This window comes from Lingula anatina, chromosome 1 (assembly GCF_051362555.1).
Source record: "Lingula anatina isolate TDL-2025a chromosome 1, LinAna3.0, whole genome shotgun sequence".
NCBI classification, from domain to species: domain Eukaryota; kingdom Metazoa; phylum Brachiopoda; class Lingulata; order Lingulida; family Lingulidae; genus Lingula; species Lingula anatina.
This window is the reverse complement of record NC_141767.1, coordinates 26,668,915-26,683,489: the sequence shown is the minus strand read 5'-3', so window position 1 is coordinate 26,683,489 and position 14,575 is coordinate 26,668,915. Positions and strand designations below refer to the sequence as shown.

The following is a 14,575-nucleotide window of genomic DNA, read 5'->3' as shown; positions in this document are numbered from 1 at the left end:
ATTGCCATCTTTATAAAACTATTAACACCGGTTACACCACGATTGTCATTTATTACAGATTGCTTATTCAGCTGAATTTCACTATTTTCTGTATTGTTAATCACTTTGAAATTGTTTCACTTTTTCTCCACTGGGAAAGTGACTTTAATGATGTCTCCCACACCAGCTTCTATGACATCTCCAGCTTGAACTGGGCCAACTCCAGATGGCGTGCCAGTCAAGATGAGATCACCTGGTTCCAGGGTGAATTTAGAACTAATAAAACTTATCAAATGAGGTATGGTAAAGATCATATCCTTTGTGTTACCATCTTGCTTCATTTCTTCATTCACTTTCAACCACAGTCGGATATTTTGAGGATCTGGAATTTTCTCCTTTGGTATGAAACTGCTGACTGGGCAGGAGGTGTCAAATCCTTTACACACTGACCATGGCTGTCCTTTTTTCTTCAGTTCTTCTTGCTTTGCCCTATCGGTCATGTCCAGTGCCAGGGTATATCCTAAAACATACTTCATTGCATCTGACTCGGAGATGTCTGCACCTTTCTCACCAATGACGATCCCTAACTCCACTTCATGATGTAGCGATGTACAGGTTATGGGCACCTGAAAAATGAAAATTATTTCCTATTAAACATGGGGGTAAATCTTTTTTTTATTTTATTTTAATCACTTTCTCACATTCATTTTCCATCATTTAAGAGCTTTCAAAAACTCTTAATCCAGTATTGTACATTTGAATGATCCACAAATTCATTAAATAACTTCTTTGTTTAAGGTATCCTGTACTATACGGGATTTTTACACAAAAAAAAAAAAGATAGAAGCAATTGTCTCCAACTGCAAATCATTGATCGACCCATTCCTGCACTTGAATCACAAAATATTTCTAATTAAACTTACGAATGACAATTCCTTTAGACTCCCATAGTTGATCTAACATTTCCACGGGAAATGTCAACATTATATATTTTTCAGGTTTCCATCACTATGAAGTCTGAAATGGGGCAAGTTTGGGAGCTTTGTAAGATATTCTGACAAAAAATATGACATTGGGGCATTTTAATTGCATCTCGTATACCTTTAAACATACCTTGATTGCTTGTCCTTCTGTTATGTATGCTGTGGTTGGCTTAAGAAATAAGAGAGGTTCTGTGGGCAGTGCATTTCCCAGTTCCTTGGCATGCTCCCTAAGAGTAAAAACACGTTGCAAATATAATCAATTTACACGTACATGTATTGCAGTATCCAATGTACGACCTAGAACAAGATTTTACCCAGATTTGAAATGAATGAAAAACCTTATTGGGATCCTGATCAGTGTCTACTTAATATGGCATAACTTGGTCAGTGAACTTTGCACTATAATTCCCAAACTCTACGGGATCATCCCGATTCTACCAGTGAAGATAAGCAGATGAGGGACTGATGTGATGGCAATAAAATTGTCAACAACTAACAACTTTATGTGCAATCTCATGGTCTGTGTGTCTTAAGTGTGTCATTTTCTTCAAAACTACAAATGGTCAAATAAACTTACGCATAGTTTCTTCCAACTGCAACTATCTTCTTCCCGGCTTCCACAAATCGTGCCATGATGTTAGACGACCTAGTTGCATTATTTAGGTCAAGAAGTTCTTCTATGTTTGGAGATTGATAAAAAAATGGCGACGTTGCTGAATTCTGGAGGAAAACTTGTGAATTCCAAGTACAACGGGACTGTTAAAAACCTCATTGTCGCGTCTGTTGCAGCATGCCTTGGCGCAGTGGCGTTTGGTTTCAGCATCGGGTACAGTTCTCCAGCTGTTTCCCAGATGCAAAAAGAAGGCATGATGGATAAATACCAGGCGGCTTGGTTTGGCTCACTGTTGTCAATAGGCGGTATATGTGGGGGACCTGTAGCAGGCTGGACCATTGAAAAATTTGGAAGAAGAAACACGCTTATGCTGACAGCTGTCCCGTTTACTTTAGGCTGGCTTCTGATTGTCTGGCCTGGACAACTGTTGTTATTATACGTTGGACGCCTGTTGACTGGGTTTGGAGGGGCGATGATAACCGTTGTTGGGCCGGTTTATGTGGCTGAGGTGTCGACCAAGGAATTAAGAGGAATGCTGGGCTCTGGTATCCAGCTGGGGATAACACTCGGGATCTTAGATGTGTACACCCTTGGTATGTTTTTTAAGTGGACAAACTTGGCTCTTATTAGCATAATTCCAGGAGCAGCATGTGCGATATTGATGTACTTTATGCCAGAGTCTCCTCGCTATTTACTAGCTAACAACCGCAAAAGTGAAGCCATGGCAAGCCTGCAGTTTCTTCGTGGACCTCACACTGATGTCCAAGAAGAATGCAGTGATATCGAAGAAGGTTTGGAATCTCAAGACCAAAAGCTTTCCTTTGAAGAACTGTGGACCAATGCGTCAATCTACAGGCCCTTGAAAGTCGGTATAGGATTGATGGTATTTCAACAGATGAGCGGCATTAATGTTTTCATGTTCTTCTCTGTCTCCATATTTGAGAATGCTGGCTTTAAAGAGATGAGTGAATATGCATCTGTGGTCATCGGTGGTGTACAGGTAGTTTTCACTGTCCTAGCTTGTATAATAATTGACAGAGCTGGACGACGCCCACTTCTGATTTTTGCAGGTGCTGGAATGTCAATCTCTTGCCTAACCTTTGGCTGGTATTTTCACGCAGTTGCAGGGGGAACCCCTGCTGCATCTCTGAGCTGGCTGGCATTAGGCAGTCTGATAGTCTACATCATAGCCTTCTCTCTAGGCTGGGGACCAGTGCCTATGTTAGTTGTGTCTGAGATTTTTCCAACTAAAGCAAAAGGCACAGCAACAGGAATTGCAGTCCTTGTGAACTGGTTCTTTGGTTTTGTCTCCACCAAGTACTTTGCAAACCTCCAGGATATGCTTGGTGATGCTGGATCATTCTGGTTCTTTGGTGTATTCTGTGTAGCAGGCTTTCTGTTTTCCTGGAAATATGTTCCAGAGACCAGAGGGAAATCTCTTGAAGATATTGAACTTTATTTTGTGGGTAGCAAGTTTATCCCAGCACGTGGTGTTTAAGATTCTAGTCTTGTTTTTTTAAGAAAGTTGGACCAAATCAAGCACAGATCACAAACTTATTTGTGTTTAGAAGTCTTATAATTTAATACACTTTGCTATCATTTTTTTATTCATGTTTATTTCTGTTATTCTGAATATGTCATTTTGTTATTTTGATGTTGTAAAGAAACTTCTTTCACACTAGTCTTTTCCAATTGAAACAAACTTAGAAGTATTTCATTTGAAACAATTTGTGCAAAATTGGCACAGATGTCTTGTGGTATTCTTTGTAATTAGACCCACTTATATTTTCTTTGCCAGTTTAAATTGCTAGTATTGCATATCAGTGATGTGGAATTGTTCACTGTCAACAATGCAAAATGCTGGCATTGTTCATTGATAATATGATTAAACATATATCAGCAGTCTGTATCATTGTGCTCTAGTTCTGTAACTAGTGACACTGCTATCAAAATATTCCTGCGGCTGATTGGGAGCGGAGATGGTCATCATTTATCTTAACTATGGTAAGGCAATGAGCAGTTGCTTGTGGGTACTTTTATAGATTGTATTTCTGAAAAAGTAGATATTTGGGACATGATACAAAAATGTATTTAGAAAATGAAATATTTTTTCTGTAATGTGATATAGTGTTTTAGAATGAAGGGAAAGGAGGTTAGTCAGAGTTTTGTTAGGAAGAAAAGAAGGGTTGAATTATTGCCCTGCAATGCCGTGCTTGTTCTACACATAATGTTGATATGGTACTATTCATTCTTTACTTTAGAATAGTTAAATTTAAATGAAATGGCACTGTCATTGTGGTGCACACAATAAAACGTAGGAAGGTTTTTTAAAGCCCCATTATATTTGGTATTTAGCTTTTTGTTAATGTCTGTCGTTATGTTAATTGTTTTAACAAAATCACCCACCAGGCTATTATTTATACCACGAATTGTCTGCTTGAATTATTCAGTAATGTATTAGCCCATGTAAATTACAAACACGTTCAAGGTCAGGATCCAGAAGATGATGACATGTTAATGCACAGACTATGTGTGTATAATATTATAGTCTCCACCAGTGGTTGAGATAGGATGTGTTCAGAATAGAAGTTGTCACACTTGCAGGATCGATCCATCTCAGCTGCGATTCCCGCTAGGGCACAATGAAAGTAATCATCTTAATATTCTGGCACGCTCCCTTTTAATTTTAAGCACTTTGGTAAAGTTAGTAAAACTTTATGGACCATGATGTTGTTCATGTTGCTTAGCGAGGGGGCATGCCAGACAACTAAGCTGATTACATTGACTGCGCCTTAGCAAAATCCCTGCTGAGATGGATTGATCTTGCTAGTACGATAACAACTATTCTGAACACAGCCTTAATTTTGTTTTGAGGCATTTTGAAACCAAGCTGCATGTCTGTCTCGTTTTAGATATGTTGATATAGACGAACTTCCAAAAAAAAGTTCCACTGTTATCTTGCTTTGTTGATTTTTATTAGCTTTAGCCCATGTCTAATACTTTTAAACTGAAACCTTTTGCTTCAGAGTTGTGTTACTTTCATTAAATGGCTGCAAATGTATTTTCTTGATTCGATACTTTGCTGTTCTCTTGTTGTGTAGTGCAGTCTTGGGGGGAAAAAAATGCTAGTAATTGGTTTGCATAAGTGCACATACATGTAAGTCTAAAGTGGATGTTTTTGTTCATATATATCTGAAAACGAATCAAGCATTGAAATACCCGGTATGTGCACCCTATATTTGAGAGTGCTAATGGCAATATCTCGGGGGGAAATAAAGCGCTGGAGGAGGTTAGGCAAAATAGACCTGAGCGCTCTGATTGCTCTTTGTTGATGATACATTCCATGTATATGTACTTAAATAAATTGTGTAATATCCAGGGTAATAAAAGGGATTTATTGAAATACTTTTTTCTTTCTGTGAATTGTGGAAAGAACGGTACAAACATTTGCTAAGTGAATCTGCATAGATAAATTTAGTTTATCGTGTCTGACAGACTAGACGTGCCAAGCACAACATGATGTTAATAAATCTTGATAAGTTTATGAGAATGACGTAAACACACAACTCATTTTGAACAGGCCTGTGTTCGTAACATTAGTTTCATGCTTGCTAATGTCAAAATCCAGGGCTGTGACACTGCATGTGTCTGATTTATGGTGGCACATCATGGCCACAATACCCCTGGAAACCCCTGCACCACCTTCTAAATACTCACCCAGCTGATGAAAACTTCTCGTCTCAACTGGTGCATTGTGTGTATAACTGTGCTTATACATGTATTTAGTAAGCTTGATACCGCTTTGAACAATTGAAATTTTCAGCTATGTATAAGTAAATTGCTTGGACTTGCTAGAAGCGCATACAAATCATACATTAAATTGTGGCAGTTATTGCGGCAGATATGACTCTGCCTATTAATTCACATTCTCTGAGGCACATATAATAGTTTTTCTTTGAATTATTATGTACGGTCGCTCTACCACTGACGCAAAACGCGAAATCACTTTCTCTAAAGACAAATCAACTTTTCCCCCTTCTTTAAGTTTTTAATAGAAATATTATAGAAATTACAAGTGCGTATAAATTGACTCGTTTCGATTTTAGTAGAACAAAAAAGGAACTTAAAACAGTATGTTTACAATTACTGCTGCACTGATAAAAAATGCAATGTTTCAATTTTCTTTTGCTTTTGCTCTAAGAATTTCTTCCCTTTTATCTGGGCGTTTGTTCCCATGCTCATAGTTAATGGAATTATTAAGATATTTATGTAGATGAATGAATCGAGTACCCCTAATCTAAGGGAGTGAATCGTCTCGAGTGGGGTTAAGAATTTCTACGATTGTTTTGGTTCGACAAGTGGAGTGAAGTGGAGATTTTGGTCTGACATGTTGGAAATGCTGGTGCCGACCACATGGGGTTCCTTAAACACTCAAAACAATGCGTCAATTTACGAGCATGCCGATTATCGAAATTTTACTTTCAATAATTTGTAATCATTCGTCCAGGTCTTTTTATTTTATAGCAAATATAGGATGAAAATAATGTATGCAAGGGGAGATAAAGATGGAATTTTTGCCGATTTGCTGCTTAGATATAGGTCCAATTTTTAAACTCGAAATTCGGTCTGCAGCAGAGTGATTGGCATTTACTTAATAGTGCGTGGGCTACAAGTGAAAGGTGATGGAATTAAGCGTTGTGCAGCAATTAAGCTTGTCAAGCAACAGTACGTATTTCATTTTCAAGTAGATAATCGGCCATTCTCTTCTTTTCTTCATATCAGGCGAGAAAATCGAGTGACCCTGGCGCCGACCCCGTATAGAGGGTGTGGTCGCGGGAGAAAAAGGAGCAAGTTAGTCCTGAAGCCTTAACCGAACGTTAAGAATTTTAATATAAGAAATCATTGGTTACAGTTGACGAAAACATCATTATCTTATATTTATAAATACCTTTCTTGGTAGTTACATATAAGATATACGTCTAAATCGTGCACTTTAGCAATTTATCCCAATGGAAAAGTATTGGAAATTTCTGAGAAGGAAAATAATTTTTGCTAAAGTGTACCGAGCATTGATACGTCTTTAAATGTGCGTGGTGTGTGTGTTTCTGAAAATATAAAAGATTGATTTCAGCTTTTGCCGACGTTTAGACACTTAATGAGGCTCAAATTTTCAAAATATAACAAAAGTAGTTACACGTGCAATTGCTGTGAGCCAAGTTTAAAATTATTCCATCGAAAGAAATACAATAAAAATTAAATTAAAAAACAATAGGAGGGTCTACTTTGACGCAGGGGCGGATCCAAGATTATTTGAAGGGGTGGTGGGGTCCGCGGATGCGATGTCGCCGCCTGATAATTTTGAAATTTTCAGTTATGTTTTTTATTCAACTAAAACTGCGTTGAAAATAAACAAATTTAATCATAATCCATACTCTGCACGCCGGGGATGAGGAACGGAAGTTGGTTATGACAGATTGTTCACAGTTTGTACTTTTAATTGATGATACACGCTAAGTTCGCACCAACAAGTCACCACTTCACTATGAACCTCCCGAGACAATGTCCTAGACCATGCTAATATTGCACTAATAATACGATATCGGGCTATTGTCTCAAGTTACAGGTGCTACCAACTTTCGTGTTGTGAGAAATCTCGATACAGCACCCGGCACGGGCCAGCGTCGAAGTGTTACCTTTTAACTACTATTTTATGATATTTAATATTCATTAATAGTCATTAATATATCCAGTGAAAACGAAAATTTATTCTGATCATGCAATCTTAGGCATTTATATAACAGTTCATATAAGATTTGAATGTCAAAAGATTCCAGAAAAAAATGGATGTTGTAATTCTTTCTCGGAATGACCAATTTGCAAGAAAACAGATTACTGACTGTTGGACTGAAACCCTTGTTCTACCATGTAATGATACGTTTATTGTGACAGTGACATATTATAATGTGACATGTCGCCTCTTTAATGAACTAATTACGAACAATGCCATGACAGGGATTTGGCATTTCTATTGTCTTTTGGGGATATTGTTAGTGCATGTATTAAAAAGCGTTGTGTAAATAAAAGAATTCTTCGAAATTTTGACATCTCACAAAATATACAATATGAATTTATCCTATTTCGTAATATTGCTTCTAATCCATTAAACCAGTCCTCTTTATAACGACCATGCATGTGCCGTCCAATATAAAAATGTTAGCTCAAATAATACGCATGACGGTGTTTTGAAGTCCGTTGGATGACGCCCCTCTTTTTTTTTCTACTGTCGCAGCCTCCTTCCATTTGGCAATCACACTTTAAAAATTAAAATGGAAGCTGAAGGTCAAACAAGAACATTACATTCTTTACTGAATACGATTAAATCTACCATATTTTGATATAAGAAGAGACTGAGAGTAGTATGCAACGAGAAGATGATTAAAGATCAATTTTAGGCGTCGAAATAATACTTGCGACATTTCGGTTTTAGACTATGATTTTTAGACGCCAGAGACATGCCACAAAGGTAAAGAGTCAAAATTTCTGTGAACCAGAGACACCAGTATAATACTACACTTCCGAGAATTATCGAAGAAATTTTCTTTTCCTTTTTCTTTTTTATTCGTTCATTCAATATACATTGCACCAATAAGCCATGCAACTCAACGCCAATCAATTTCAGCGAGTCTCGAAGTTGAGAAAGAGTCTCATGATATTGGAGAAACAATACTTACTGATATATAAAGAACATATAAATTGAAAGTCGGTGTAAATGCTTAATTAAAAAGTGAAATTGACTCTGGAAATTCTCTGGACGCCAATAAAAATTGTTTAATCAATAGATAGTCTACAAAGTATGTGCATGTATGTTTTACACACGGTTCATAAAGGTACATTTTACACTTTAGCTAAAAATATAGAATATTTCAATAAGACATAAATACCATAATTGCAATATATATCATGGTCAAACATAGATAGAAAAATTCATTTTTTATCCTTTATATCCCCCTTTAAATTTACTTTCGTTTTGCTTAACTTTATTATTATATGGCAACTAATCCCCTAAATCTGCTTACTGTTGCGAATTTTAAAAACATGATTGTTTTGAAACATAATGAAAAAATTATAAAACTGCCTCATACATACATAATTTGAAGCGGATTAATTAAGCCCACAGGCTTGATAAAAAGGCATGCTGCAATTATATAGTAAATTATCATTGAATAACTGATAGCTTTGTGCTATACAAATTGTTCACAGTTTGCAGTACATGTTGACGATTCCGCCGAGGTGTGTAACAACAAGTCATCGCTTCACTCTCCACCGCAATGGACAGAGTCGCCGTAAAGTGGAAAATACTGTATTGGTCTACTGTTTCTCACATCAGGTGAGGTGAACAGAGGGTGGTCGGCGCCGACCCCGGTGAGATAGATTTAGTCCCCCTGCTGAACAACCTACCAGACTCAACTCCGTATCAATGTCCTGAACACGCGCACGCTTCACGACATGAAAACTTACACTACCTAATGGCGCACTTCTATCGCAAAAATGAATTAAATACACCGGTGAATGAAATCGATGAATGTCATTCAAGAGTGAAAAATGATATCTTTCTGATATACATGGCTGAAAAAAATTAAGGGAAAGAACTAAAGGTTTCCTTATAAGTAGGCCTATTTAAATGATTATGATTCAATATAATTGTGTTTTATGTAATGCCTCTTATTATAGTCATCATATTGACGTTCAAATTTTGAATAAATTCTTTATTTATTTATTTATTTATTTATTTATTTATTTATTTATTTATTGTTATCAAATTCCAATAACTGAGAATGTCAAATAATTATGTTGCATATCTAAAGCAAAAAATTAGCTTCGTAAATGAAAAAATTAGGCGGTTTACATTTATTTCCAAATGCAAATCATCCCGTGGAGATGTTTTTTAGAGGAGATCAAAGCACTGAATAAAGGTAGCTATACTGCAACATTTTACTGAATGTTTGAAGGCTGGAAGGAGACACAATTAGGAGGAACAGGGGTCATGCCAAAGTCGTTTCTATGTTCACAGTTTGGAGTGGGTAATAATAACACTTGCAAGGTGTTTAGCTACAAGTCAATTTTGAACAATTGTTCCCCGGGCATGCTCATGAGTCAAGTGACAGGTATGAACTGTACTATTGTTTCTCGGACCAGGTGAAAATCGGGAAATCCCTCTTCAACACACGGTGAAACTTCCCGATATGCTTCCAGTCACGAACTCAAATTGGGAAAATACATGTAGTGATACGAGATATATCGTTAGGCCATATTGTGTTAATAAAAGACAAGTGGATTGCATATGATTTAAAATGAACAAAACCATTTATACATTTTGGAAAAAACTGTCTATTATACATGTACAATCCTGAATCTTTTCACAATTGTTATTCGTTTGTTATCAGGCCTGTAGCCAGGGGGGGTTCGGGGGGTTCGAAAGAACCGCCCCTTTTGCTGGGAAAAGGTCCACTCTGGGTAAAATTTGATCTAGGTACATGAGGAGGTTTTTATGGGAAAAGGTCCACTTTTTCAGAAAAAGAACCCCCCTTTTGTAATTGCTGGCTACGGGCCTGGTTATCAATTTTAAAAATAAGGTTTAACATGCATGTGATAAAAGGATCATACAAACGTTAACGTTAAGAACATATAATACAGGTCAATATGTTAAATGGAACACTGATTTATAGGCCTACAATGTAAAAGAAAGCACTTTTGACATCCTCCGTAAACTTTCACTCGTTTATGAATATTGTACATAGCTTATATTATCTGTGCTGTTTTTCAGTTCATTTTTTTCCTGTTAATCATATTATTTTTTATTTCCCTTAAGATATTCATAAGCATGTCAGTCTGTTGCAACCTAGGAAGAAAAAATCCACTTTGTCCCTTCAGATTTGTCCGGCAGGTGTTTAGCTGAACTTTAACAAGGAATGCATTTAAACCACCATTATAACGGGGAGCACTTGAGATAGTTCAGATACATTTCACTATTCAATTGGTTTGATGAAGAACCTTTTAACTTGTCATTTCAAGTGACAATATTTTGACGGGAATTTGCCGATGAAATAGAAGTTTGTCAATTAGCCACCGTTCTCCTTGTCCACTTTAAGTAGATAATGATGAGATGAGTTGCTGGTTTCGAGTGTTGACAGGAGAAATCCATGTTGTAATCGGTTTGTTGGCCAAACAACCCCGACGATGCGAGTGGCGCCACAAAGTCAATTACAGAAAACTTTCTGCACCTCTCATAGAAATATAGGCAGACGACACATGACGATGACGTCATTCTAGACAGGTACCTACATGTTCAACATGTTCAACGTGTTGGCTCCACATAAGTCTTATCAATCCCATTTCATACTGGCACACTTAATCGCAAAAATTAATTAAATACACCGGTAAATGAAATCGATTAATTTCTTTCAAGAATGAAAAATAATATCTTTCTGATATACATGGCTGAAAAAAATGAAGGGAAAGAACTAAAGGTTTTCTTTTAAGTATTTAAATGATTATGATTCAATATAATGGTGTTTTATGTAATACCTCTCGTTTCTCTCCTTGCTCACCATTTTTGGTGACGAACAAATAAGAAATAGACGCACGTAATAATGTAGAAACCAAGAGCAAAATTCAGTAAAATTTCGTTTCCAGAATTTCGCCTGTATCTGATTAAATTTGATATGATTTTCTAAAACCACAGCGTATGAAATTGATTTTAATGCCTTGTAGATCAACGCATTTAGTTCAATTAGAAAATAATACAGAGATTAAAAATTTAGAATGTGCAAATAAATATCAGACATCTGTACGATAGACTTTTCTTTTTGCAAACTGTATTTATTTTCCAAACTTTTTTCTCAATCTTCCTTTCATTTTTTCCCACCTGCCAATACGTGTCAAGTGGCGTGGTCAATTGGTCAACAATTTGGCCAAAAGTACCTGACCAGGCCCTTGTGCACAATATTTTCATGCATCCATAACTCGCTCATCCAGGTGTATTGTCCCTGATCTAAATCGTTATTGTGTCAAATTAACGGATAACAGCGGCAGGCAAACACAGGTGAAAGCTCATCCCTGCGTCAATTGTGTTTAACGAGGTACAAGGGCGGAGAACCAATTAAGGTGTCTTAATAAAAGGTTTGGATATATCTGATCGCCCCTCGTTCCTGATTCTTATCTCTGAGATAACATCAACTTTTAAACATCTAAGTTGCAAGCTTGAGGTTGTTTGCGTCCCAGGTTATTGTTTGAGCAAAAATGTCAATGAGTGTTGCATCTTATTTGGCATGTTTGAATCAAACACATTTCCCAGCAATTGAAAGGCTGTCGTAGTTATCACCTTCGCTCAGCGGGTGTCAAACGTAACCGACCAATCAGTTTTAACCCAGCGGTCAGCCATCAATAAAAGTGGCCGGAGTTTTCTACAGGACAACATTCCACTCATTTACGACTAGGAGTTAACATAGTTTGAGAGGACAGCGCTTGACAACAACTCAAGAATAATTCAGAAAATGAGCATGGCTCTGTTTCATCCATTCAGCATTGAAAGTTTGACATCAGGCATTGGCGCGCCAATGCAATACGGAGATTACCAGCGACCAGAATACCTGTCAACTCCTTCCCTAAACTTCACAGCTCTGGCTCGTGCTGTGGACCCTGAAGATGACGCGGCGTTCCCGATACCAAACCTCCACAGTAGTTCATCGGCCGGCAGCAGTGGCCTCCCGTCACCGGCCTCCACGAGCAGTGTTTCCGAGGGCACGGCTCCCTCCCCGTCACCCTCCGTTGCTTCCACCAGCAGCGACACGGCTTTAGACTTGACACAGACCCTGAGGTCGTTGGAAAGGTAAGGAGTGAGAAAATTGTATAAAATATGTTTTTTTAATGACAAATGTACCATTTTTTCAATTATTAATCTGATGAGAGCAAAAGCTGATAGAAGTCAGCGAGAAGTTAGATGCAGTGTCTCCTGTTTTGCACGTTACGTTTTCTATCTCGAATCCAAGACATGTACACACAATTAACGCTTTTTTATGTTGACATTGAACTGAAATTTATTTAGAATCGTTTTAGGTCTATAAAATTTATTTAAACTTTCTATTTACGAGCATTTTTGTAGTGTGAAATGATAAGTTCAGAAATAAAAAAAATATTCACAAGGGATATTTGAATTAATTTTTGATATTATTTCATTATTTCAGAACGTCTGATAGATTGACAGCGACATCGGAAGACAAGAGTGGCAAGCCTTCGCTGTCCTACATTGCTCTTATTTCTATGGCAATTCTCAGCACGCGCGAGAAAAAGATGCTTCTCAGCGACATCTACCAGCACATCATGGACAATTTTCCTTACTACAGCAACAAGGAGAAAGCATGGAGAAACAGTGTCCGCCACAACTTGTCTCTGAACGAGTGTTTTATCAAGAACGGGCGCGCCGATAATGGAAAGGGACATTACTGGTCTATCCATCCAGCTTGCATTGAAGACTTCTCAAAGGGTGACTTCCGCAGACGACAGGCAAGACGCCGCGCAAAACGCAGCTCACCCGACACTTCTTCACTCAAGATGAACCAGAGCCAACATTCCAAGTTGAATTACCACTACAGCCTTGGGTACGTTCCCATGACTTCCGTGATGTCATCCTACAGCTCCTATCACCCATACGCCAGTCCAGCCACGCGGTACCAGGCACCACCTCTGCATCACTATCCTCACACCGCGCAGAACCCTCACACGTTGTTCCCTGCTCTGTCACAGGCGCTGCCACAAGATATGTTCCTCAGTTCGACTAACTCCAGTTGCAAGTATGCTTCTTTGCCAGACCACCAAACACCAGAACTGCCAATAGACTTCAAACCTTACTTCTACAAATAGACGATTCACTTTTTGACAGGCAATCATACCTGACGATTTAACGTTGAACTGGTGTTGATTTTCTACAGTGCAATCTAGTCTTAATTTATTTTATAAGTTTACCCATGTGTTTGGAAGAGAACTGCGGTTGATTTAAAGTGATTTTCAGATATTATAGACTTATCTGAATTTTTTTACTCAGTGCGTGCTGTGCACATACTGATATTAGTATATTAGGTGTATATATATTAGGAGTAATGTCAAATAACAAGCACCGCAAGATTTGCAGATTTATTTATTATAAGTGTAAACGTTGCTGAAAGCGTAATAAGCTGAAATAACGTCTTTTATTGTCTGTGCGAAATTTAATTTTATCTAAGATTATATTGACAACAATTACAGTTTGGATATTTGACTTGTTCCAACGGTTATATAAGTCATGACGAACAATTTATGCCAAGTTTGAATTAGGTCGGTGCTGCAATAAGAACCAAACCATCGTTTTGTTTTGTAAATATGTTTCTATCATCATTGTGCAATAAAATCACCTTTTGTAGTAAAACAGGTTTCTTTGTCATCTGGTTGTTTATTAAAGTGCCGTGGGTTCATTCATTAATGTGTCTAGTAATACTATAATAATACTATATGTGTCTCGTTATTCCTTGATTAAAATTGCAAGAGGGCAAAGCATCCTTAATTAGCCCCGAAAAAGCAGTTTAACACCCTGTGGTTTCATGTTTCAAAAAAAAAAAAAAAAAAAAAAAAAAACATAAATAAATAAATAAATAAATAAATAAATAAATAAATAAAAGAAACGTGTTAGACGAAAATTTTAATGTTTTTTAAAACTGTTCTGCTTGATTGAGGCGAGAGTTTATCCTCTCCAGCTTCAGTATTATTTCGTTTTCGATAATTTTTGACGAGATTGATATGTTAAAGTAAGTGTAGGCCTAAGAGTGCAGAAAAAATTCTCTATCCTTAGACATTATATATTAATCTACTGTATGCAATAGACTAAGTATTAAATATGTGGATTCGCATAATTGATAAAATTTGTAATATGAACTGAAAATGTCAACATATTAACAATCTGTTGGGTTTG

General features: G+C 37.1%; 3 protein-coding genes across 3 annotated transcripts; 2 read left to right on the top strand and 1 right to left on the bottom strand.

The window, feature by feature from the left end:
- Nucleotides 1–31: 31 nt before the first annotated feature.
- On the bottom strand, nucleotides 32–1,698 carry LOC106164766 (oxaloacetate tautomerase FAHD1, mitochondrial). The gene is made up of 3 exons (XM_013542784.2): nucleotides 1,540–1,698; nucleotides 1,093–1,189; nucleotides 32–605 (listed from the first exon to the last, which is right to left on the bottom strand). Exons 1-3 carry the CDS (start codon nucleotides 1,593–1,595, stop codon nucleotides 117–119), a joined length of 642 nt encoding a protein of 213 aa, XP_013398238.1. The 5' UTR covers nucleotides 1,596–1,698; the 3' UTR covers nucleotides 32–116.
- On the top strand, nucleotides 1,664–4,980 carry LOC106164755 (solute carrier family 2, facilitated glucose transporter member 8). The gene has a single exon (XM_013542774.2). It carries the CDS (start codon nucleotides 1,664–1,666, stop codon nucleotides 3,071–3,073), a length of 1,410 nt encoding a protein of 469 aa, XP_013398228.2. The 3' UTR covers nucleotides 3,074–4,980.
- Nucleotides 4,981–12,032: 7,052 nt separating this feature from the next.
- Nucleotides 12,033–14,038, top strand: LOC106164653 (uncharacterized). The gene is made up of 2 exons (XM_013542640.3): nucleotides 12,033–12,463; nucleotides 12,819–14,038. The coding sequence occupies exons 1-2, from the start codon at nucleotides 12,129–12,131 to the stop codon at nucleotides 13,492–13,494; spliced, it is 1,011 nt and encodes a 336-aa protein (XP_013398094.2). The 5' UTR covers nucleotides 12,033–12,128; the 3' UTR covers nucleotides 13,495–14,038.
- Nucleotides 14,039–14,575: the final 537 nt, after the last annotated feature.

Bases quoted from the DNA above. Each gene is read 5' to 3' on its own strand.
- LOC106164653 (XM_013542640.3), top strand. From the start codon at position 12,129: ATGAGCATGGCTCTGTTTCATCCATTCAGCATTGAAAGTTTGACATCA. The intron at 12,464-12,818 runs GTAAGGAGTGAG...TCATTATTTCAG, and splicing joins ACCCTGAGGTCGTTGGAAAG to AACGTCTGATAGATTGACAG.
- LOC106164755 (XM_013542774.2), top strand. From the start codon at position 1,664: ATGGCGACGTTGCTGAATTCTGGAGGAAAACTTGTGAATTCCAAGTAC.
- LOC106164766 (XM_013542784.2), bottom strand. From the start codon at position 1,595: ATGGCACGATTTGTGGAAGCCGGGAAGAAGATAGTTGCAGTTGGAAGA. The intron at 1,190-1,539 runs GTAAGTTTATTT...TTTTACTCTTAG, and splicing joins GCAGTTGGAAGAAACTATGC to GGAGCATGCCAAGGAACTGG. The intron at 606-1,092 runs GTATGTTTAAAG...TTCATTTTTCAG, and splicing joins CAGAAGGACAAGCAATCAAG to GTGCCCATAACCTGTACATC.